A 25,839-nucleotide genomic window follows, 5' to 3' on the forward strand; every position below is an offset into this window, starting at 1 on the left:
GGCACCAGTAGAGATTTTCCACTGCTGCCTTGGGCCACAGTTGGTTGAAGAGACTCCTGCCAAGCTGTATGAAGCAAAGACATGGCAGGTTACGTTTTCATGTTTCGGAACAGCCTTTTTCAAGGTTTTACTTTCACACAGAGGCAAACTGCCAAAGGATGTATCTGATTCTGTCATTTATCACCTCCTGTGGAAAAACAGTCTTGGATATGTGTATTGGTATCAGATATCACAACTGAAAGCAAACACACTGCGTAGAAGATGCACTGATTTATTAATAGAATAAAAATGTAGTGATACGTTTTTCCACTATTAAAGCCATAGAGACAATCAGTGTCCCATTTATATACTTGATGGCATCACTCAGTAACTCATTCATAAACTTCGACTGACACATTCAGGTCAGGTATTACTGAAACCATTTCCACAACGAAAGCAGCCTTCCTCTTACAAAGCGGGTAACTATGAGTGCAGTCCCCACAGTCTGCAGCTGCACTAGGTCTATGGGAGGTTTTTCTATGTCCTCTATTTTAATGCCTGAGACTTTCTCCACCTGGAATAGCTTTTTAAAGCCTTTCAACAGCAACAGAGCAAACCAGCTGAGCTTCTTGTGGGGTGCAAACCTGCTCCTCAGGCAAGAAAATTAATTGAATATTATACAAACCCAGGCTCATTTCCAATATACTGTGGGGATTTATCCATTACAAGACCCCTGGCTAATTATTGGAACTTTGAGGCAACTAGGACAGAGAAAAATGTTTGTACTAGAACAGCTTTAATTGTAACATACTCTTTTAGTGTGTTTCTACTTCTACATCATACATTCTCCAATGTCTTAAACTGTATGTAACCCATCATTTTTGTTAAATCATAGCTGGTGTGATTTCATAGACAATAATGTTATCGATATATAGTTTTGTGTGATCTAGCGTTACCTGAAAGAAATAAGCAAAGTGATAAATAGGAAATATTACAACTGACTTTGCAAGTTGCTTCAACACAAGAACTTCCTTTAAATCAGGTACAGGCAGGAGTATCAGCTACGAAGACAATCAAAGCAAGCCCCTGGGTTTCTCAGGATTAAAAACCGTTGAAAACTAATCCCTTATGGATATAAAGGAAGACAAACATCCTATCGCAGTTGTCAGGGGACAGAATGTGTTCAGAGGCAGACTAAGTTGTGATGTTTTCTCCTGTAGATGTGTCTCTCTTGCACACCGCTTGGAACAGGTATCTGTGATACTGATACACGAAAGCCTTTGGAAAAACCCTACTGTTCACTCCCAAGTATCCTGTTTCAGGAAGGTACAAAGCCCCGTGAAGAGCTGGGCATTAGAACATGAACTTAAACCAGAATGATGATGACAGATGGTAAACCCTAAATGGGAGTCCTGTGGAAAAAAAAAAAGCACCTTTAAAATTTGGAAACAATATTAAAGGAACAGAGAAATGAAGTGCATATTACTGGCACTGCAGAAGCCGAGATATAACATGTAGCACACAAGCCCACAGAGGGCTTGTGTTATCCATAACCAAATGCCTTATTTGAATATAGTAGTCATGTAGCAGAACAAGCCGGGGAGTTTCCTGGAGTCACATTTACTGCTTGAGTTTGGCTGTCCATATTGGTGAGGGATTTGGTACCAGAGTTTTGAGACTGAACCAACTGTTCAGAAATAGCAGGAGAAACAACAGCATGGTTACCATGCTCACTCTTGCGCACTGTAACACTAGGAGTGGGGTTTTCCTTAGCTGTCCCAGCGTGACTGTGTGACTGGCTGGCTTGTCTCCCTGCTTCTGCCTCCTGCTGCTGCAGCATCCGCTCCACCTCTATCTCAAGTTCCAGATTTTCCTCATCTGCCTCCACTTCCAGCTGCTGCATTAACTCCTCCAGCTTCCTGGCCTTGCGGAGTTCATTCTGCTGTATGATCGTGCACAGGTGCTCCGTGAGGTGCTCCTTAATCTCCGTCTTGTGTTGGAGGTCCAGCTTCGCTGCCACATACTCCGACTCAGCCTTATCATATCGCTTCCTGCAAAATCATCATTATTTCTAGTGGGTTAAATCTCAAAGCACTTTACAATCTGACACATGGAGAGATACTTTAAGCATCCCTGAAACGCAACGTGCTCTGCAATGCATTATGCCAGTTATTCATGACACACCACTACATTAGTAAGAGGGAAGAAAATAAGTGTGAATTGATCAAATCATCTCCTCTCGACACACTAGCCTCCACTGCTGCCATATTCCGAGAGTTAATTTGCTCATCTGAAATCTACAGATTGAATCACGAACAAGCATTTTGACTGCCTGTTTTAAGAGATGCATCTCTAGCAGCAGAAAGCAACCATCAGAAACTGTAGTGATTTCAGGCTTCTAATGAACACCCATCTAGTGAAATGAAACACTGCAAAACAGTTTTGTTTTTCCTAATCCAACCTTCCACCCAACAGCTACAGATGCTACAAGGGTGCTATACACATTTACATTCGGATCTGGTCTAGAAGCATACTCTTCCGGCCACCCATATATATGTTCAGAAAATCACGAGCAGCACAGATTGAGACAGCATATGACATCAATAGTGATCACAACTTTTGCGTGGCAACAGATGTAAAATTTTATTGTAAGCATCTCCCCAACACACACCTCCTGCCAATCTGCACTTCCTGTCATGACAAATATAGCAAAAAGGAAATATTCCAAATATTTATTGAGGTTAACCCACCCAGGATATCTAGCACTTAAATGCTGCTGTCCACATTAGTGATGCATCTTCTGCTACATTCAGTGAATCTGTACAATAACTCTGATTTAATTAATAGAAAGATAGATGCAATCTTGTTCATCAGGAAAGGGAACATGCAAAAGCTTTTGCAGAATGACTACACAATATTCCTTACAGAGCATTCATAAAACTAATTATTAGTAAGGTGATTGAATAAAGAATCCAGCTTTTTTATAAAACCAGATTCAAATATCTGGTTAATCAAAGCAACAGAAAGATAGAAGAGGTCCTTTGCTTAGGGAAAGAGGAGGAAATTAAGACATAGAAAAGCCTTTGCGAGTATGTTCTTTTATATAATAATCACAAAACTTTGACCCAGCTGTAAAGGCTATGTCTGCAGTGGACAAAAGATGCCCACTTTTCCCTCACAAGAAAGTCAAGATTTCCCTGGATCAGGTATCTGAAATGGAAAAACTAATCCTATGCTGGAAATGTCTGCATAGTTAAATCTTTGGCCTGAATTCACGCATATTCTTCACATCATATTTACAAAAATTCCATTTTACAGCAATTGTCAAATGTCCCTATGTAGGTGCTCAGGACTATTTAATATTGCACTTTTTGACCCACTGAAATTACTTGCGTTTTAGCCCTAAAATATAAGGCAAGAACTAAAAAATTGCTTAAAAAGTCACCACTTAAAAGTAAATCAGCTTTGGCTCATAATGCATAAAAACTGCAACACTGAAAGTACCTAACGTGCATTTCCAAATCTCTCCCTCGCAAAAACAAAGACTTACTAAATTCATGAAAGTCAATAAGTATTTCGTAAAGTTTATCCCCTTCATCCTACCAGCATCCTCTTTTGCTATGCTCATTAAAAACTGCTTTTCAAGTGTCAGAGCTGCTTGTGCTATCTGCTCTTTTGCCATTAAGTATTTCAAATAGACATAGTATTCCAAAATTTTGGTAAGGAAATTTCCAGGAGCATTTAATGGTTTTAGAAACCAGACTTAAACCTAAAATACAATGAAATCTTTTTCCTCATGAAGATATGAAATTCTGTATTCATACGCACCCAGCTACTGAAACTACATTTAATCTTGGATATTTCAAATTATAATTACACAAAAGAATTCCTTATTTTTTAGCTACCACTGCTATTTTTTTAAAGACTAATTACCATGTTTATGGGCCTGTGGTCAACATATACCAGAAGTCATAAGGAGAAATACACGTTTAACACATTGAATAGTGAACCAAAAACCGCAACTGAACATTTCCATTTTATTAAAAGGCTGCATAAACATGCTGATGTTTATCTACTGATGTTGTGGTTTACCCACAACTAATAGGGTGTTCCGATTAATTTCTTGCATTTAAGGAACTCATCAGAACCAGAGTGATTAAAGGCACATTGTGAGGGGTGAAAGCTTGCTTTTTCCTTCAATTTTTGGTCCCAGTTCCAAAAGCACTTCAGCAGTGTTATATGTTTTAAGCTTAATTGGTCCCATTGATTCCAACAGGACCAAAGCTGTCATCAACAAGCAAGTTTCCCTGAAAAGGACTTTAATTTTAAGACTTTAAAAAAAAAACTCCTTCCCCCTGAGAAGACATAAACAACCTTGAAACAATAAAGCAGGGCTTATGGACAACTGCACAGTTAAAGCAGCAAGTACGTCTCCTGACAGTACGAAGCTGGAAAGCAGAGTCTGCAGTCAGAAAACCTATTTCAGTTTCCAGATTTCGAGGAAAAAATTAGGAAATAAACCCACACTTTGACCTCAAGATTTGAAAGCCCCCCAGACTGTGACCACTTTAACTACACATTAGTACGATGACATAACTCCATTACTGGGTCAGTGACAGGAAAGAGCATTTTGTCCCCCCACTCGGGCAGGGCTATTCCCTCCTCCCTGGCTGTCACTTACCGGGCATAGGAGTAGTCCAAACTGGCCTGATCAATGCGGTTCCGCAGGATGCCAATGTCAGCAGATACCATGTCATCCAGAGCTTGTAATTCCTTCTGAATCCTTTTTAGTTTCACTGTTTCAGCTTGAGTTCTTTTGGATCTGCAAAAGGAAGATGCATTTATTATTTTTTTTTCTTTTCAAGCCTCTCTTCTTGACATAATGGGCCCCATTTCGTTTGCAGAGCAACTTCTTTAAGAGCTATTCAGAAGGTTTCTCCTTTATGGTTTAAGACTTTTGATCTTTTTTAATATCCACAGGGATCTAAAATGCCTGCTATTAGAGGACTACAGCAAAATTACGTAATGACTATAATCAAAGTGCCTAAAATGGATTGTGTTTCTTCACTGTGGAAACACACAAGAAGCTGCTGTATCGAAGTAGTTCTCAGTGTAAGGAAACAGGAAATGGCTTGGGGGGAGCGAGAGGGGGAAGGGTATTTAGCCCTGCAAATATCCCCTTTCAAAGAAGCCCAGTTAGTAGGGGCCAAAAAGTCACCTAACCTAAGCTTGATTTCCATTTTGTAAAATTATTCCCAAAAGGCCTAGCCAAATCCCAATGAAGTCAATGGAAAGTTTTACATCAAACACAAAGGATTTCAATCAAGCCTTATGTAACCTTTTTCAACTCAGCCTATTCATTCCTAAGTTGTGAAAACTAAATGTTGCTAAGGGCAGCAAGCTTTGATGGATTTGATTCCCAAGCAAGCTAAGTAACTTCCAACAGGCTTTTACACCAGGTCACCTCACTGTCGTTCATCACCACCAGCAAAACCATGCTTTCCAGGCACTGCTTTACACCCCAAAGCAGGGACTGGAAAGCAAGACTAGATGTGTAAGCAGTGACACCATCTCTCGTTAGACCAGCTGATTAAGATGGTGAGAAACAGACATCCTGCAGTATTGTTCAGAGCCTGAAGAAGGCATTTGAATGTCAGACATAACTCCCCAGCTATCACCTGCCAAGTCCTCCTCTCTCTTCTCACGCTCTGCCTCCAGAAGGGAGAACCCAGCCTGGTGGTCAAACCCATGTTTGCTGTCCTACAGTGACTCAGACCAAACATACTTGTGTTTTATTTCTGCCTGGCAAAGGAAAGGAAAACGTTCAGAACCTCAAAGAGAATCTTCTGCACAGTATCTGCGGAACACATGGCTATGTTCACCTCTGCTACTCAAGAGCTTTGATGGGCAGAACATAATATATGTCTGAGAGCACGGCAAGCCTGAAAGCTTCACATGTCCTTCTTTGATCCAGTGTTATCAGCTGCTCCAATATCACTCTTTACAAACCTTGCCTTCCCTGTAATCTTACATTATCTCGGTGGTCAACACTGTACAACGCCTTAAAGTCTGGTCACCTGAAGAGCAAGGGTTAACAACTGTAATGACGTGAATTTTTGTAATTTCTAATCAGCCAGTGGTAAAACAGTACCTTCTTAAACAAAGTTGATTGTCCTTTCTTTTCAACACTTTTCACTTCCTAATAAGCAAGAATCAAAAACCCAAACAGAAATAGCTAGAGTTTCCCTTCATAGGTTAGGAATCAAATAAACTGCCCTTAAATGCAGTGAAAACAAATCAAGAACAGAACAGGGATGAACATCTGAACACCCCAACTTCCAAACATGCCCTTGGTAACAGGCACAAGGACTTCAGCTAATTCTCAAATTGTGTAATAACTTTTCCATCTGCGTACAGAGCTGCAGCTTTGGAAGTGTGAAAAGCTTAGTCACAACCTCCTTGCCAGCACTTGTCATCAAAGGGAAATGTCGATCACAGCTGCTCACTTGTGAAGCAGTACATACAGAGCACAGTGAGGAGGAAAAAGAGATTTAAATAGAAGATACGCATCTGGTTGCACATGAAAAGCAACCCCTTCCTCAGCCCATGCTGCAGCATAGCCCCTTACCTCTCAGCAATAGCTTTGGCCAGAAGTGCCTTCTTGCGTTTATTCTTCTCTTCTATGAGCCGCTGCTCTTGTTGTAGGATTTCCCATCGTGATTTTTCCTGCCTGCTCATTGACAAGAAGATCAAAATTAATAGAAAGTTCATTTCTCTCCCTGTTCCCCAAATGACACAAATATTCACCATCATATTTCCTGGAGCAAACTTTAAAAATGTCAAAGAAACAATAAACAGGTTTTGGTTCTGAGGAAAGAAGAATCATCTGCAAGAATGTCTGCAAGAAGTCATTCAGACCAATAAAACATTTCCAGATGAAATCTGCTGATCAGAACAAAAATCTTCACAAGCAAGCAAGCTGCTGGTTAATTCAGCTTTGCTGGAAGAAAGAGCATACAGCACTTTTTCAGAAATGGATGGAATTTTTCATTTAAAGGATGTGCTTCCCTACTAGGTAGAAGCAGTTTCAGGTTTCTAACTGGCTGCTACAAGTTGCCATCTGTTAGCCTGCCAGCACAGCCTCTTTTTTTGGAAATGTTTTTTCCACAAAACAGAACCTTTCACAGGTCTGCTTGACAATACAGCCCTCAAATAATTAAACTGATAGAAATGAAAGGCTGGTAAAAGTTACAATGAGAATGAGCAACAAGGAAGAACAAGAATTCACTGCTGCCACCAGAGAAAGAGTTCTATAGATTCAATTTCCCAGGCTACATCTACTAAGAGATACAATCAGCCCCAGTGGATGGGAGGCAAGGTCTCAGGTTAGAGGGAACAACCTGCATCAACACAACTGGGCAGGATTAAAGATAAACAAAAAATGCTTTGCCACTTTTCCACCCTGTTCTGTTCTTCATGCCCTCTCTCAAGAAGTTTCAGCTTAAAAATACCCAAGTAACTCAGCTATGTTAATCCTAACACCCATTTGTGCACGAGTATCTCTTCAGACTTCTCCTCATCACTCTATCCCTAAAACTTTATATAGAGAAATATTTTTAATAAGATTCAAATTCAGGTGCACAGGCTGAGATGAATTCAGCAGATTCAGGGGGTGGCTGTTGCAGCTAAATGTCATTTGCTCCCCACAGAGTGAAAAACTCCCCTGCAAAGCTTTAGCTACCTCATTGCCAAATAGCGCCTGCATTTTTCACCACTAGGAAGGAGCTGAACAGCCAGTACTACTGGTGAGCTGCACCCACACAAGAAACTTGGCACTGCTCTTCAAAGTGCTGCTATTTTGGTGAAGGGACGGCTATTTGCAGGTAGGTGATCCCAGCCAGGAGCCAGGCAGGTAAATGGCAGGCAGCGTGGCCAGCAGCTGCAGCCTTTCAAAGCTCGTCTCTGCAAAACACAGCTTCCTGGATCCTTTTGAGTTTCAAATTTGAGAGAAGCCACACGCTGCTTCTCCACACAAGTGCTGCTGAATGCCATAGTCCTGCCTCTCCAGCAGGAAGCATCTTCAGCCCCCTGTGAGACCCTACCGACAGATCTGACAGAGATAGGGTCTGGCACACCATACTCGGAAAGCTGCTGATCCCTGGTTTGGGGAAATACAAATGATGCATGGAAGTTTGGTGGCCAGGTAGCATTTGTTGGTTATTTTAGGCTGAGAAGTTTGGACCTGCATAGGAACTCAAGGCTGCAGCAGTGTTGTTAAAGTGTTTTAAAAATAAACAATATGCCCTAGAAAAAGAATTCGTTCTTTTGCCCCTCACTTTCGCTTTGCCCGCTAAGGAAAAAAGGAAAATTAGCACTCAGATACAGACAGGAAAACAAACACGAAGGGGTAAAGCCAAGTTAATTTGTCATATTGGAAATGCCTGCCCCCTCTAGCATTTAGACAGCAGCTTCCTTTTACAGGCTATCTCAGTTCTGGATGATGAACCAAGTAACTGCCACATGCAGTTAAGACTCTCAGAGCGCCACGTTCAGTACTTACTTTCCCCCTCTCACATGCGTCAGTTTGATGCTTCTGAGGGAGACAGGCACCCCACTGTGGGCTGACGCACAGGGTGAGAGCCTTGAGATTGGTCTCATCTTGAATGATAAAAGCTAGAGAACTGCTTAAACCTGAAATTTTACCTCCTTACCAACACTGTTGGCTTTAACAAATCTGCAGCAATACTGTAAAGGGGAACACAAAGTTACACAAATCACAGCATATCTACTCCTAGAAGGACTTTCTGTTGTGGCTGCTGGCTGGTCTACACAGCATGAGGGTGAGATTAAGTCTTCATAAACCATGAAGACAGTCCTACATCTTGGGTGCTTTATGGTGTACAGTCCCACTGCCATAGGAGATTATCTGAAGACAGCACAGCACATATCTGCATGGATTACACTACAGAATTTAGTCCTGAATCAGGTTGAACCCAACTAGAGATGAAAAACAAAGGTTCAACACAGAGGAAGCAAACATGATCTCTCAAACCTTCCAATTAGATACAGAAAAGCTCACTTTACTTCACAACAAAAGAATGAATCCATACAGAACAATAAAACCCATCCCCTGATTTTACCAACTTACTAACAATTCCACTTTCTTTTTCTCCACTTTGGAGTTTGGCTTTGCAGGGTGGGTCTGGGCACTGTCACTGCCATTACCGGGATCTACCAGCGTTACTTCCTTCTGCTGGTCTCGGTTGTCACTTTGCCTTTGATCTCCTGCTGAAGGAGGGTGAGGTGGTGGCGCAGGCTGCTGAGGATGACCAGGCTTCTGTTTTGGTACAGAAAGCAACTGCTCCGGAGGAACAGAGGCTGCTCCACCCTGCAGTCCCAGCTTCTGACATTGCTGCTGGAGGGCTTTTACTCGTTGCAGTTGCTGCCGACTCTTATTCACAGTGTGGGGGCGATGCTGCTGCTCTGAGGGGTCATACAAGTCTATCAATGGATGAGAGGAAGAAACAGGATTAAAACCACATCTTGAGATCAACGACAGACTCTGTGAATTATCTTTTCTGGGCAAGCAAACTGGTGCAAAACCAACACAAGGGGAAGACGTGCCAAGGTGTCAAGGGAAGGCAACATGGGGGAAAAACCCAGGAACCCGGATGTGTTTTGCCAGCCTAAGAATCCGGAGTTTTAAAGGATCTGAGCATCCAAAATGAGGAGAGGGAGGAATAAGGGGGCCTGGAGTGGCGAAACTACAGGCGAAACCACAGGTAGGAGTGAGGCAACTTTCAGTGGAATAATGGGGATTTAGGGCTACAAAAGGGTTTCAAGCATGCTGGTAGGCAAACTGGGGATTTATAAAAGTGAAAACCAGGGAAGAACAAGGTGACAGATGGGCAGAGAGGCCAGGCACGGGAGTGAGGTAGTGGACAGACCGATGTGGATGCAGGACGAGGGGCTGGGGAGTCTGGAAATGGGACTGCGAGGTTGTGGGTGGCGAGCCCGAGGGGCCGGACGGGAGGCTGAAGGGAGCGGTGAGAGACGGGGCCTGGACGAGGGTCTGGCTGGGGGAACGAGGGGCTGCCTGGAGAAGCCGAGGCGCTTGGCGGGGGGATGGCCTGGATTAGCTGGGAGGATGCCGGAGGTGGGGATGCAGGGGGCCGGGGCACCCGGGGGGGGTCTGGGGGCACCGAGAGGAGGGGGGGGAGCTGGGGGCACCGGGGGGGCCGATACGGTGCCGAGGGCCCCAAGGCTCCTCCGCGCCGCTCCTGGCCCCGCTGCGCCCCCTCCCCACCCCGCTCACCGGGGTGGGCGCCGCGGCCGGCCCGGCCCCCAGTCCCGAGCCCCGGCCGTACCTGAGCGCTGGCCCCGCAGGCGCCGCAGCTCCTCCTGCGAGAAGCCGGCCCAGGCCTCGGCCATGGCGCTTCCTCCTTCCGCTGACGGGGCGCGGCGGCAGGCAGGGCCCGCGGCTGCCCCGCCACCGCCGCCCGCTCCCCGCAGGCGAACGCCGCGGCCAGCCCCGGCCGGCAGCGCCGCGGGGCCTCACGCCGCCACGGCAACGCGGCGGGGCGGGGAAGATGGCGGCCCGAGGAGGCGGGGAGGCTTAGGCCGCGGGTGAGCAGCCACCTCGGGGAGGGTCGCTGGGCTGCGGGGGTGACAGGGGCCTCAGCCCGCTCCCAGCAGCCGCCTCCCGGGGGGCGGCGGGTCCGTCAGGCCGCGGCGGAGCCGTGCGCGGGGTGCTGCCTGGGGGTGCGCTGCCCCGAAGAGCTCAGGCAGGCCCAGGTAATGAGGCGTAAGTGGAGAGGAGAAGCCGCTCCCAACTACAGCAGACTTCAAGGAGCAACACCACGACCCCCCTGGGCATTTCTGATTTGTGATTAGGTCGTTGGGCGAGCGGGTGAGGTGCCTGCTGCAGCGCATCTAGGGCTGTGTTCGCGGGGACCTGCGTGGTGAGGGAGCTGTGAGGCAGGGGCATCCGCACAGCTGGGTGCTGCTGTGCTTCATAAGTTACAGTGACACCACTGTGAGGAAATCAGCAAGGAAAAGTACTTACTATTTATTTTTTGTGTCCATACAGGTGCTTCCGAAGGTCTGCTTTGACCACTATGGACAAGGTTGCAGATACATACTTCCATCCTTAGGTATAAACTGAAAAGATCCTGCAGCATATGGTGATATTCACTCAGTAGCCATGAAAATAAGTTTTTTTCCAGCCACAAACTCTTGTGGCTGCTTTAAGCCTCTCAGAGGTCTTGCAGATGAGCTTACCTCCCACCGGGAGAAAGCTGGCTGGAACACAAGGGCACGAGCCCCAGGCTTAACTGAAGCAGTCCAGGGGGCTGGAGGCTTAAATAATACATCATCGGCAATAAAACAAGGACGTTTTCAGTGCCTAACAACATCCCTCCCCATTTCCAATCTGTAAGGGATTAGTCAAGCTCTGAAGTATTGCTGTCTCCCAGAGCAAACTCATAACTCGATGGCCATGTATGACTTTGCAATTTATCGTAGCAGCGCTTTTAACAGCTCCTGCGTGACTAATGCGTCCCATAAATACCAGCCCCAGTCGGAGGAGAAGCAGTCCTGAACTGCCACTCACTGGCAGGCGTTAAGTGTTTCTGATCAGACTTGGCCGAGTGCCTCTGGGGGACAGAAGTGCCATCATTTTTCACCCACAGCTCAGCTATAGGCCTTGATACGGAGTGGAGGCATCATGGGCATCCAGCAGAGGAGAAGGAGAGCTCAATTATCAATTGGTTATCTCAATTCCGTCCATGCTGACCAGCAGGTCCTTCCTAGGTGAGTCTGGGGCAAAGGGATGCCGAGCAGCCCTCCAGACAGAGTTACGGCTTCCTCTGGGAAACCTGACTGAGCATAGAAGAGATCTGAAAAAGAACTGCAATCCAACCTTGACTCAAATGCTCTCAAATTCCAGGGAGTCCAGACGGCAGAACCAGGTGTCAGCTTGAATTTTACAGTGAATCGGTGTTGGCCAGTCCAACAAGGGTTGGCCTACAACAAGGTGTAGGCACCTAATTCTCATTCAAATGCCAGTATAGGAATCAGGAATCTAAATCTGTCCTGATATCTTAATCACTGTAATGGGCTGTACCAAACCCACAGATAACCGACCAAATGTGTTTTGTAAACCGCAAACACCAGATCTCATTCTTGAACCTTACTTCTTTCTTCTTTTCCAAGTTTTATTGCTACAAACAAAAATGAAGCACCATATTAACTTTATTGCTGCAGATATTCCAGGCATAAAACTCCCACGTGTTTTATAGAAAAAGTATAAAGACTTTTGAGTTGTTAACTATAACGCTATAGGCAAAGCAGCAATCCATTTTAACAGTTTCCATCAGCCAAAGGTTTAATTACCAGCCGTTGGGCCAGCTTTCTCCAGGAACAATTACAACACAGTGAAGTCATTTCACGGGGCATTTACCAACAGCAGATTTAGAAAAAGGGGGCTGGCCGTGTTCTCCGACTGATTAAAGTCCTGCAAGCATAACATGGCACTGAACATTTGCCACCTAGGAATACAGTGTTTTCCAAGCAAACGTTGCTACAACACAGGCTTGACAAGGCCAGATGAAGAGAAAGTTTAGAAATGTTCTTTTCCATCCCCTGGACTAATATCCCAAGCAACAATGCAAACTTTTCTTCTGCATCTGGGGCTGGATTTCAGTCCTGTATCTTTTTGTGCATCAAGAGCTGCTGTCTTGCTAGCAGACCTGGAGACCTCCGTGAGTGCTGCATCCATTTTGTTTTGGTCTAATTGGCCCGGAGCCTGCTGGCTGTAGAAGCAGCAAGCGCCAACAGATCACAAAAACATCCTTTCTTGTGCAGTTCTCAAATCAGTGTGGAAATGTCATCATGGGCTGGCAAATTAGACTCTCCAGGTCAGACCTCAGGGTCAGACCTCAGATGACATTTCAACCCAGGACAGATGCAATTTGTACCAGGACATAACTTAAATTTGCATCGGTTTAGTTCATACTGCAAACTTCTTGGGTTTTTAAGAGCCAGATAAGCTCCTCCATCAAGGGGCTCCCTGACTTATGTTTTTTAACCCCATTCTGTTCGCTGCTCTGCATGCTGTCACAGTAACACACAAAGCAACGATTTCCCAGTAAAAGACTGAGCCGTCATGTGAGACAGGGAAAGACATGCATGGGGAAGGACAGTTTCCTTTCTGCTTGCGTTGCAGGTTGCAAAATCCTGAGGACTTTGCCATATAATTCAAGAGGCCTGGGGAAAAAACATCCTGAAAGAAACAGCGTAAAAAATTCCTAAATCCATTTATTTCTCTTTCTAATGAAAAAATCTATCAGACTGTATCCATGTCAATACCATCCTATCTTTTACCAGAGTGTAATGCAGGCTGGCTTAGGAAGAATCACCATGCCCAGCCCAAGCCATGGCACTGTGCGAGCAAGGAGCAAGACCTGCCTTTTGAGAATACCTCATGGTTTAATTTATCCTTTCAGGGATGCTTTTGACATCCGTGCTACGAACGTTTCTTTTGCTGATTCTCTGCTGAACTGTCCAGGCAGCTTCCAAGCCTGAGATGAGTAACGTAATTTCTCAGCGTGGCACTGAAAGCAAGAGGGTACTTCAGGTGTTGAGGCTGCAAACACTTGTGTACGGAGCTGTAACTCCTCTGCAGCCTGTTGAAGGCAATCAGGTTTTGCCCATCTTTCAGCAGACTGTGGATTAGATTCTGTCTAGAACCTTCTATCAATACTGGTCTCTGTGTGCAATGGTTTTTTTTACTGGTTAAATACCCTGAAGGCTGAGAGCTCTCCATTAGGAAACACCAGACACAGAAACCAAGGTGGAAATTAGCTTGGCTGAGCCTGGCCCCCAGGCCCAGATCCAAAACAGCATATGAGTGCGTCTTTAACTTCAGCCATGTGCTAACGCCCTGTTCTTTAATTGGGCCTCACTGGGTGGATCCAGGGAAGTGCCAGGATGCCTGGCTTGGCACCAGCCTGCTCCTAACCAGGTGCTTGAGGCTGTAGCTGCACTGGGAACCCAGAGCTCAGCCCACAGCAGGCTGGGGCTCGGAGAGCAATGAGATAATGTAACGGTGTTACAGCACCTCAGCTCTGGAGGAGGTTGACAGTGGGTGCTGTGTATTACTCTGCCTCTTGGCTGCTTTATTCTGGATATAAAACTAGCCAGCAATTCAAACCCCTCTAACACTGCAAGAACACAGCCCTAGCTTGTCCTGCGGTTACCATCCACACTGCAGTAGGCTGGCTTGAGGATTTATGCAAAAAATGCAGGTATATCTAATGGAAATAGTGTTTCTGCTGTAAAATGAATTATTCTTATTCTGGAGTAAGGTGAGAAAGCTGAAGTAAAAGATATAGCATTATTCTGTCTCCCTGGTTTCTGTTCCCTTTAACTGCCCAGTATGTGGGATTAAGTCAGCACTGTCATTTCTGGGACCAAGGCAGTCTCTTGGTTTGTAAGTATTTCTTAGAGGGAAACAAAAATCCACTTATCTAAGGAGCTACTGAGTGAAAAAAAAAAAAATAATTGGAAACCTGCTTTTTAAACCATATAAACCAATGGTTTTCAACATCTTTTGATTTGTGGAGCTTTATAACGTTTTCTGGTGAAGAGACAGACGCTTATGCAGCAAGTTTAAGGCTGTGACCTTGCTTCCTCTGAGTTACCTTTCACAGGGACCTTAGGGCTAATCTCCTGACCCCTGGGCTAAGGCCATGGTTTGAAGCCACAGCTGTTTTACTTTAAAAGTCCCAAATCTTGCTTCTCAAATCCCAGGGAAAGAGGGAACACGTCCTAGCAGGGCTCCTAGCAGATCTCTCTCCTCTCCTTGCAGGACGCTGCAGGGCTGTCTACGGCACCAGTGTGGCTGGACAAAAAAAAAAAAAAGTCTCAATACGGCCAAGGGATTGGCATATGAAGACACAGTGCAGGGCTACAGAAATCCATATGATCTTTACCATGGACTCCAGCAGGCTGCAAATTCCCCATCCAGACGTGCAGACAATGCTTTTTCTTTCCTGAGGGTGCCCAGGGCTCTCAGGAGCCATCCTGAGGGGAGAGATGGTCCCACAAGCCCAGGGGCTCCCCAGCACGCCAGGGCTAAACCTGCTCCTCCATGCACCCCACGCACGGCTGGTGACAAGAGGAGCTGGGTGGGGAGAGCAGCATGTTTTTCCAGGACGCGTCTCATTACAGTGATATGTTTGCTTTGAAACTGAGCCTCACAACATCACAACTTTTAAGGCCCCCACCCCATGTTTTCTTGTTTCAACTTTTGAGCTTTTTCCTCAAGATAAATTCAGCTTGCAGAAAATCTGAGCTGAAAGGAAGCTCGGCATGCAATATGAATGCTTTCTTTTTAAAAAAATTAAAATTCTTACTGACATTTTCGGGGGTTTCTTTCCTCGCTGAGACTATTTAAGATACATTTTCATACTGACAAAAGCATTCCTTTGTAATTCCTCATCTTAAAATATCTGCATGAAAAAAACCATCTAAACAGGATTAAAAGCTGGCTAATAAAAGCACCTTAAGAAAAAAGCTGGTAAAGTAAAACTTATCCTGACCAGAAATATCTTGAAGATTATAAATTTACCACTTCTGATGGCAAAACCAGAACTGAGCAGTAAAACAAGTGGAAATGAGCAATTACTGATCTATATTTTTGTATAGCTAAATAAATATTTTTGCAGCTAATGACTTTAAAAAGATAATTTCTAAGTAGTTTTAAAATATCTTTAAAAGAATACTTTTTAAAACCCAAGTTAAATATTTCATGACAGTTCCATAATGCTTTTAATTGCATTGCTCAATGTAAAAGTTGTAATTCAAACATTTATAGAGAAAAAGTAGAAAGCAATTGCTTTAATTCTAACCATTTGTGTAAAAATTAGAATCTAACTGTCAAAACAGTTGATAAAACCAGAGATTTGAAGAGAAATTTGCTAAATGTTTGTTATCTTTGGCATAACATGAGTGATTAGAACACTTCCCTAAACAAATTGAATTTCCATCAAACAAACTCATTGTTACATGCTCAAGTGAATGAACTGCCGTTGTTTAGTCTGGATGGGAGAGAAGTGGGGGCAGAAGACATGATAATAGTCTTTAAATATATAAAACACAGCTGTAAAGAGACAGAGCTAATGTCTTTTTCAGTGTCCATGGTGGATAGGTGAAGAAGAAAGTGAGACCCAGGCTAGAGATGAGGAGTGGCTTCCCAGCAGTTAGGGCAGCAAAACATGGGGGGAACTGATTTAAGACCACCATAGATTCTCCATCACCAGATATTTTTAACAATAAACATCTGTTGGGCAAGGCAGAGGAAAGGTCAACACAGCCCTGGGACAATGAGATGCAGTTTGTGGTGATTTTGGGCCTGTGCATCCCCACACAGGTTCTAGAGGAGATGGGAACCCACAGACACCCCATGGGTGCAGGCTGCTGTGCGACATTTTTGACCTTGCTTGGCTGAATCATTTTTGCTGGCCCATTTGAGACGTTCCTCACCCAACCAGGTGCGCTGGCTGCCAGCTGAGAACTGGCCAGCTCCTGACACTTCTGCCAGCCTTGTTCCTGTGATGCTTCCCACACCATTCCCACCTCTTCCCTCTGCTGTCACAGCCCCATCACCCTTCTCACGGGCACACACATCTGCACCACTGGCCATACCATTTCTGGTGCCAGCCAGAAGCTCCTGCCACCTCTGCAAAAGTCTGTGTGGGGAATCACCGTCTTTTCATGGCAAGACAGAAGGACAGATGGCTGCCAAACCCAAGAGCCAGCAGTGCTCAGAATATGCATTTGCAGTAGAGTATTATATGATGTGAAAATCACTTTATTACCATAAAGTGCCAAATATCTCTAATGTGACAGCCGAGTCCAACGTGTGCTGGGGCCAGTTCATATATCTCCTTCCAGCTACGTAAGCCACGTGCTGGAAGATGCTGTCTTCTCACCTCTCCCAGCTCAACGCCACTGCAGCTCAGCAAGTTGGGTGAAACAACAGCCTTCTGCAAGCGAAATGCTGGTGGACCCTCCGGGAGAAACATGGGACCCTGCTCCCATCTGGTTGCATCCCCATGAGGTACCCCAAAAATGCTGCAGCTCGTGTGATGAAGACATAGTGCTGAATCAGTGTACATGGGTTTGGCTCATTTTCAGCCAGGTGGCTGGAGGGACACGAGGTCAGGCCATGGATTCAGTGCCAGAGGAGGATGCATGACAACACCTCCCTGTTTTCAAAACAAGCTGTCTGCTCACCTTTCCTCTATCCTTACAGTAAGATACTGGACATTTCTCCACGGAGTGTTGTCCAGAGCACAACCACCTCCTCCTCGTTCAGTGTCTCTGGAGGTGTCACAAATACCAAGGAAGAATCACCAAGCATCTCCCATGGCAAAGGAACCCGTCTGGAGACAGCAAGCTGCAAGCTCTTCAGGATGCACTTGCTTCACCGCCCCATCCTGCAAACACGCTACAACAGACAGATGTGCAGGGGTAGGACCTCACTGTCCCCTCAGCTGCCTGGTACTGCCCTGCAGCCATGATGAGAGGTTCGGGGAGCCCGAGCCAGCCAGGTTATCCTCAGCACCACAATCATGTGCTCTGAGACAGCGTGGCCAGTTTTGGGTGCAGCACTCCCAGCGTCACCTTGAACGAACGCTACCTGCAGTGCACCACATTCGGAGTGCTTGTGCCCGGCCAGCTTGTGCCCACTGACCGAGCTCTGGGGGATGGTCTTCTGTGTCCACCTACAGCCTTGGCCAGTAGCCACCCTACAGACAACGATGCACTCACAGAGAAACTGAAGATGAACTGAAGAGGACAAACAGATATCCTGAGTTTTGAGAACATGCTACAATTTGGAAGTCTTTTAAGATGAAACATTGCGTCTTTCCTGCAATAAAGTTCACGAATTGTTCATGCTTTCTCTCTGTGGCAAAAGATGTTACAAAAAAAGATGTAACCCCCCATGTATTTATGGATGTTCTTCGTGAGCTGTTACTCACCGAGGCTGGATGTGGGAGGAGGTTTTTCAAAGGATTGCTGAGCTGCTGAGTGCTTGGCTCTCACCAAGGCTTTCGCAGGTGACTTCCTTCCATGGCTTTGGAAAGGCACCCTAGTCAGGTGGTTGCTGCCTTTCACAGTGTTGGTGTAGAAGAAGTTTTTCAGCAGTTTCTCTGGGAGGAGAGCTTTTTCTTTCGTTTTTGCATACTGTCATGCCTGCACACTCAACTGACACCCACAAGGCTTACCAAGGCCACGTACTAATGAAGATTTTCAAGTGTCGGTGGCACTCGCAGGATTTGAGCCATAGCTGTAAAGACTGTAAATAAGTAGGCTGGTGGCCAAAGAGGCTTAGCAGCTCTTTGATGAGGTATCCAGGATAGCTGGGGAGCGATCTGTACCACACCCTGGCTACAAACACTGATATCACACACATCTCAGCCTGCAATAAATGGATGGGTTAATAAAGCAAGTTCTGATTAAAATAGCAGTAACCAAAATTAGACCCTTTACTGCTGCAGCAGTAAGGTGAAAACAAGGATGACTGGTTTCTTCTAGTGGTGGAAAATTCTGGTTTTGGAGCTGAGCTGAAGAGGAAAGACTTAATATAACAAGAAAAGCTCATTTCATTTTGGGTCAACCAAAAATGTTTTGCGTGACCAGTAACAAAATGTTCTGATTTGCTTGGAGACTATTTAATCTTAAAAAAAAATAGTCAAACTAAAAACCACAACTCTTTTCCTTTTAAATTTAGGTCCATTTGAAAATGAAGGGAGTGGGGAAAGGTTGGAAACTAAATGAACTTCGATAAAGCAAACTGGTTCAGCTTGAAAATGCTGAAGTGGAACATTTCAATATTTAAGGAGGGAAAGAAGGACTTCTATTGTTTTGTCTTGTCATTGACTGACTTTAGCCCAGATTTGCGAGTTATTTTGGTTGCCTTTGTTTCCACAGGGGACTTAATTTTTAGTTGGGGGTTTTGGGGGATTTTTTTTTTTGTTTTTTGTTTTGGTTGGTTGGGTTTTTTTTAACTAATTTAATACTGTCTTCCAATTCAGTTTGAGGTACAAATGGTACGGTTCAGCAAAGGTTCATAAGAACATGACTGAGCTGACAATTTGCACAAATATCAGGCAGAGCCTTTGGGAGTTTTTTCCTTTGTATTTTAGTTTTTCTTTGAAACTGTACCTGAATTCAGAGAAGCTGTGGGGTCCACAGATCCCCCACCCCTGAAACATGCACGGAGCAAAACTGTCAAAGTCTGTGTGCTCTGCCGTGTAACCTGCGCACCGCAAAAATTCAGATGCCATCTTCAGTCCTGCAAAATATTAAGACAGGCATTTAAGATTTACCCGAGTGATTAAGCATGAGCAGCTTGTAATTGTTTCCAGATTCCTCTCCTAGCAGGAGAAAAAGCTCTGCAATCCCTGTCCACGTGCTCAGTGTAGCAATGCACTGACAGAGAAACTGAAGATGAACTGAAGAGGACAAACAGATATTCTGAGTTTTGAGAGCAAGCCAGCATTACCTATTAATCCAATACGGACTGTTCAACTCAGAAAAGTAGGATTATTTAGCTAGCATGTAGAGGGGTATGTCTGCGTCCTCCCTGTAGCCACACCTGTGCACCAGCAACTAGAAAACCCTCTTAAGTACACATGGTCGGATTCAGTCTGCAATTTTTCATCTGGCTTGGGAGTGTTAAATGAAGATCAACTGTTGAAATCAGCCTCATTGGGGGGAATCTGACTGTGTCTGCACTTACAGAGAGGACCTTTGTCCTCTAGGTTTTATATAAAGCCCCAAAGATTGCAGACTTTCTGCACAAGCCACAAAACAATCCAGTAAGCATCTGGAGAGACTTGCCTCACATCCCAAACTGTTCCCTTCAAGCAAATCTACCAATATATTTTTCCTACAGAGTGTTTGATCATGAAAAGAGATCTTCCCAAACTTGCTCAGGGCTTCAAAAACCTTAGCAACCCCAGCCTAAGTTTGAAGGCAAATTCAAGGGTTTGCCATTGCCTTTGAACACAGCAGGGATCTACTCCAACAGGTTAGATCTCGGGGGCCACGTTGCTCCCAGGATTTAAACCAGACCACGTGTGAAATGGCAATTACCTCTTAATTTTTTTATTTTATTTTATTTTTAAATAGGATAATTTAGGGGCTGTAGAGGTTTTTTATGATTATGACTATTTTAATGGCAAATTCACTGTGCTGCCTTCCCTCCTTAATGAAGCGGACCAAGGACTGGTGCTCAGTTTCTCCCACTTTCTAGAAATAGTCCCTACAAATCCTTTGTAAAAATATAACCACAACCTCTCTTTCCCCTCCTCTCTCCCCCCAGAGAGGGGGCTTTCATCAGCTCAGACCATTTTTCTTCTGCTGCCTCTTTATCTTAACCTTTTCTGAAAGGTTACATTTATTTTCTGAGGTCCGTGGCCAGGACAAGGATACAGAGGATGCAGCTGATTTTTGTCTTTTGAGGGTCACTGTCACCACCACAAGAAGCACAAGCTGGTGTGTGTGTGTACTGTCTCTGAAAACAGACTGTCCTCATCCAGCCCAGTACATTGCCCAGTTCACCCAGTCAGGCCCCCACACAGTGGCTGTCATTGCTGCCCGTCAGAGCACGTCTTTGTAGCCAGAGCCGACTCCTGCGCTTGGACTGTGCAAACCGTTTTCTCTCCCTCCCGCAGTCCTGGCTATCGTGTGCACATCTGGTTGTTTCTCCGAACCTCTCTGCAATCATTGCTTCATCTCCGTTCAACTCCCAGCTGAAAACGGAGCTGTTCTCCCCACCCCCAGGACCTCGTCTGCCTCCTCCTCTCTTAGCCAAACGCACCATACGATGGCTTATGCCACCCCTTCTTGTGCAAAACCCTCCGAGAAGGGTCTTTTTCCAGTACAGAAATCTTGGTGCACTCCTTGAGGAGATGATCTCAGATAAACCCACTGCTGGGGAGAGAGGTTCACCACCCTCTGTGGAAACTTTGCAAGGTCTGGTCTTCATCCAGATGGGATTTTTTTTTTTTTTCCTTTTAAATATTTGAGCAAAAATGCTTCAGTCTTTACAGTGTGAGAGAGGAGTGAAAAAATACATTGCTGCTGCTACAGTGGAGGGAAAAAATGGGGTTCAGGCTCTCTTTGAAGAGCCCTGGTGCTGAAACAAATGGGCTTCTCTTCTGTAAATTGGATGAGAATGTGATCTCCTCGCAGAAATGGCCTTTGCTGCTTCAGCGAGCTTGGGTGAGGGGCAGCATTTGCCATCTCCTGCCTCAGCCCGTCTCTCCACGTTGGGGCAGTGGGCACCAAATCTGGCACAAACCTCACAGGGTTCAGTGGTGGAGCCGGAGAGGTGGGACATGGCTCTGCCATTTGAGATGGGAGGAGAGACATCTGCAGCAAGGGGCAGAGCTGATGTACAGAGGTGGCAGGCACATACAGAAGTGCTAGCTCCTGCCCACAGCAGCTTTTAACCACATTTACATGCCAAAGTGCAACAGGGAGCTCTTCCATTGAGGCATGTGCTTGCATAGCCCCGAGATGGTGTTTTACTCAGCAGAAGTCATTTTTTTGCTCATATGGACAGAGGAAGGTTTTCATTTGTGCACTCACCCATCCGCTCAAGGCCAAAGCCAACTTGGTTCTGGTTTGTAGTGCTGAGTCCTGTTCGTGCTGTTCTCCAACTCCCAGTCTGCCCTGGTGCGCATTGGTGATCTCCGGCAGCTCGTGGTGCCGGCAGCGCTCCTGGGCAACGCAGTGGCCCCATCTGCACCGTGACCCAGGGCTCGCAGCTGAACGATGGCAGCAGGAATCGCCTGCAGGGAAGACGTTGAGAAAGAGACGATGAAAAACTGCATCCCACACCAGCCAACCCCCCTACTCGCTCTTCCACGCACCTACCAAGCGTTGGGTTTGTGGCAAAGCCAAGCCTAAAGGGGCCACTCAGCCCCTGTAGCATCTTTAACTATGCTTTTCTAGTCATCACAAACCAGTCCTGGCAGTGCTAGGAGAAAACAGATTTAGAGCAAACCCCCGCAAAGCATCGCCTGCATTTCCCCCACGGGCTGAGGGTCGCTGCCTCCAAACAGCATCGCCTCCGGGAAAACACCACCGCCTCAGCCCCGTCCTTGGAAAGCCATCGGGGAGAACACGGGGCAGGGGCTCGAGGTTAGCACAGCCCCGATGAGGCGCCGGGGATACCTGAACCGCTAATTTGCCAGACGCCCCTGGAGCCTGGCTTGGCAGCCCCCCGCCAGCTGTCACGGCGTGGAAGCCATTAACATTTAAAAATACTTGCAGGAATGGGAGGGTGGGGGAAAAAAATAAATGGTATTTGCGGAGGCCCATTCCTCAGCGCACTTTCATGTGTGCCAAAGTTTGTTGGCATGGCTCTGAGTTTGATAGGGAACATCTGGGCTGCTGTTGCTGCCTGTATATTGGCTTAGGGCAGCGAACAAAAGGGGTTTGTGCAGGAATGCGTGGGGAGGGGTGCAGGGTGGGCGCGCATCAAGGGACGTCTGTGAGAGGCAAAACGCAGAAATACTCTCTGGAGAAGAAAGGCTAATGCACATCCCATGTTTCTGCTTTTTAAAAAGGGATAAAAGCCTTCCCCCCCCCCCCCCCCCCCCCAACTTCTCCTCTTCCCTCCCCCAAAAGCACACCGGGGTACTGAAGGCGAGCAGGGCTCAGACACAGATCCGTGCCCTGCTACCTCTGCACATTCAATTATTGCCGCGGTCTGGAAAAGCAATTGGGCTGGAGGGAGCAGGTTAGCTGGAGAGCGGGGAAGTCCGAACCCAGCGGCACGGTGCAGCGCCAGCGCATACTCGAGAGACGACCGGTGAGCTCTTTGCAAGCAGCCCCGATGCCGCTGCAGGGGGGAAGCACCTGGAGACAAACCCCCTTTGAGTGCACCAAGACTGGTGACACGGACCCACCAAGAACAGCGCTGGTTGAAGTTTCCTCCACTTCTGTTGGGAATTCAGGGTAAGAAGCCGAAAATTAGCTCTGTGCTACTGCCAGTGGCACAAAACCCACAGACTGCTTCCTACAGACACAGGGTCCCGTTGTATCTGACGCTAGAGGATGGTGTGGAGGGATGAAGGAGGAATGGATTCACACTTGGTGAAGGTTGATCTGTTGGGAACTATCTGAAAATTATAGGCCAGGTGCAACTCTTGGCTCTAAAGATCACAGTGTACACACTCCATCCCATATACTCCATCCCCAAGGAGGTGCTGCTGCCTGCGGATGGACACCAGAAACCTTCGATTGAACCTAAATGTAGCATTTCCGACATTCTTCCTTTTGCAGCTCCTTACCACCATCCCATGCCTGCAGTATTTTTTACCTAATGTGTTTGCAGTGTTCACAAGTCTTTTCAAAATTTCACTCCATGGACTAAACCTCTTCCTCAGCCAGAGCAGCACTGGTGTCATTTCCTACCTGCTGATCCCTCTTTACTCATCCCATTTTTGCCCAACTCAATGCTATGGGCAACAGTTTTGAGCATTTCCAAGGTTTGTTTTTTAATCATTGGAGCATTTTTTTCTTCTCTTCTTTCTCTTATGTGCATTTGGCCTGAATCCTACCCAGCAATCTACGTCCCCCCTTGGCTCCAGCCCTTAGCAAGGACATTGGGTCTACTACCCAGAGCAAGATTTCCATTGCCTCTGTCTTTGGGGCTCCTTGGAGTTTCTAGTGCCAGCCCAGAGAGGATATTTGGGTAGCACTTGGAGCATGCATCCCTCTTGTTACCCCCTACCTTAACAGGGCACCCCCCTGAGAAAGCCCCAGAAAGCAAAACCTAAAGACAAAGGGTAAAGATCAGTGAAGACCTTCAGGTCTGACTGCCAAGGCAGGTTTTTCCAGCCCTAATCTCCTTTTCAGGTCTCAGCAGCATGCCTACAAACCATCATTTTGAGCTAACTTACTTAACACCATCCACACAACCCTCCTGGCACTGCTTCGAGCAGCGGGCTTGCACCGGGGATGCTGGCTCCAGAGCTGGGCATGTTTGGAGATAAGCTTCCTTCAGCGATATTTGGATTTTGATTACATCAGTATCAAGACATGGCTTTTCACCAGAGCCAAGCCAGCTCCCACCATGCCAAAGAAAGCAGCCAGGCCGGCCAGGAGCTGCATGCAGCATGTTGGGGAGGGCACCAGTCCCTCCGCATCCCCACACAGGGGCACAGTGGAGGGGAAAGCCAGCTCACACGGGGCTGCAGACCCACCTCTGGCTGCACGCAGACAGTCCTAACCAGTCAGCTCTTCTGCGGTGGGGTAGGAGAGGAACGGCAGAAAATCCAGCTGGTCTCTGGAAAGTCCCTGCAGCCATCACTGGGGCATGTGAAGCCGTATATTAGCGTGCCACCGAGTTTAGCAGCCAATATCCTGTTTTACAGAGGAAGAAAAAAGTGTGACTGCTGTGTTTCATGCTAGATGTCCCCTTGATCCACTTCTGAAAACAAATGGGTTGAGAGTGGCCAATTTACTCCTGCTTTATCACTCATTAGTGCTGCCAAAGAGCATTTCCATCTCTTGGGGATAAACCCCTCCTCTTGGGCAGGTCTGTGCCTCCGTTCATCCTCCAGATCCTTCTCCAGGACACTTTTTCTTTTAGCTTTGCCTGAAAAACAGCCCACGACACCAAGTGACATGATGCTGCAAAGGCTTTGCTCTCCAGCCTTACTCCCCTGACCCCGCTCCCACATGTCCTTCCTTGACCACTGCTGCCAACTGAGAAGAGCCAGCCCTGATGAAGACTACAAGTCAAAAGCGCAGAAACAGTTTAGAAGCCTAAATCTCATTTTCCAGTGTGGTTAAAAGCCCCGTCAGGAGGCAGACTGTTAATCATCCTAGATGCTTTTGAAGGTTGCAGTAGAGGTTCATCTCCAGCACCTTCAGGGGACCCACGTGCCTTTGAAGTCCCTCCTGAGGACCCTGATGGGGGTGGCTGGGAAGGAGGATGAATCCCAGAGCCACCCAGGGATTTTGCACCGGGACAATTAAAATCCAGACTCCAGTGAAGACTCAGAGTGGCTCAGGTTGCTCCTGCCAATGTGGTTCCATCTCATTTGCCCCAATGCTGCATCCTATCCACCATCTAACATGGGCCAGCTGGGAAATTCCCAGTGCAATGGGCTCGGGAAGGGGAGGGGGGGCTGGTGGGAAAATGCCCATTGAACTTTTCGCAGGCGAGGGTGGTTTGAACAGTTGTTTCAACTTGAAAAAAACTGACACGCGTTTCCAGATTGTCCAAATGTTTGGCTTTTACATTTCCTTCAGTGACACATCCCAGGGTTTTAGCTGAAAAGGTCTTTTCTCTTCAGAATTAGGCTGCTTGTAGGAAAAAAACCTATCAAAACAGGAAGCTTGAAATTATCAAAGAAAAATATTTTCATTGACCTAAAAAGATCTTACCCTTTGGTTTTGTAGTTCACAAAATTTTTCAGGACTGACTCTTCATCCCCATGAGAGATGAGAAATACTGTCAGTACCTCAAAAATGCTGCCAGAAGGAAAGAGTTATTAATTACCAACCTCTATTTTTAACCTGCAACCAAGAGTTACTTCTCATGGGTGACAACTGGATTCTCTTGAGGCTCTGCCATTGGCTTAATCAAGGCTTTTAAGTCAGAAATATGATTTTTTTTTTTTAGATGGGACATGCCCCAGGCATTCTGCAAAGCCTGCCCTATCGATTTCCAAAGCAAGCATCAGGTATCATGGGCTTTTGCTATCCATCTCTTTAGAAAAATTATGTCATTACCTTTTCTCCCCAACTATATTCCCACTAAAACAA

The 25,839-nt window shown here is 46.1% G+C and overlaps 1 protein-coding gene across 1 annotated transcript; it reads right to left on the reverse strand.

Annotated features, from left to right (window-relative positions):
• Positions 1 to 255: 255 nt before the first annotated feature.
• GORAB (golgin, RAB6 interacting) lies at positions 256 to 10,453 on the reverse strand. Its single transcript, XM_056356199.1, has 5 exons — positions 10,347 to 10,453; positions 9,132 to 9,480; positions 6,608 to 6,709; positions 4,661 to 4,801; positions 256 to 2,030 (listed from the first exon to the last, which is right to left on the reverse strand). The coding sequence occupies exons 1-5, from the start codon at positions 10,408 to 10,410 to the stop codon at positions 1,559 to 1,561; spliced, it is 1,128 nt and encodes a 375-aa protein (XP_056212174.1). The 5' UTR covers positions 10,411 to 10,453; the 3' UTR covers positions 256 to 1,558.
• Between the last annotated feature and the right edge of the window lie 15,386 nt (positions 10,454 to 25,839).

Source organism: Falco biarmicus, chromosome 11, assembly GCF_023638135.1.
Source record: "Falco biarmicus isolate bFalBia1 chromosome 11, bFalBia1.pri, whole genome shotgun sequence".
Taxonomy (NCBI): Eukaryota; Metazoa; Chordata; class Aves; order Falconiformes; family Falconidae; genus Falco; species Falco biarmicus.

What these genes read in the sequence shown, in the direction of transcription:
- GORAB (XM_056356199.1), bottom strand. Translation starts at nt 10,410, where the DNA reads ATGGCCGAGGCCTGGGCCGGCTTCTCGCAGGAGGAGCTGCGGCGCCTG. An exon ending in CCTGCGGGGCCAGCGCTCAG is followed by an intron (nt 9,481 to 10,346) that starts GTACGGCCGGGG and finishes ATCCATTGATAG; the next exon opens with ACTTGTATGACCCCTCAGAG. An exon ending in TTGGACTACTCCTATGCCCG is followed by an intron (nt 2,031 to 4,660) that starts GTAAGTGACAGC and finishes ATGATTTTGCAG; the next exon opens with GAAGCGATATGATAAGGCTG.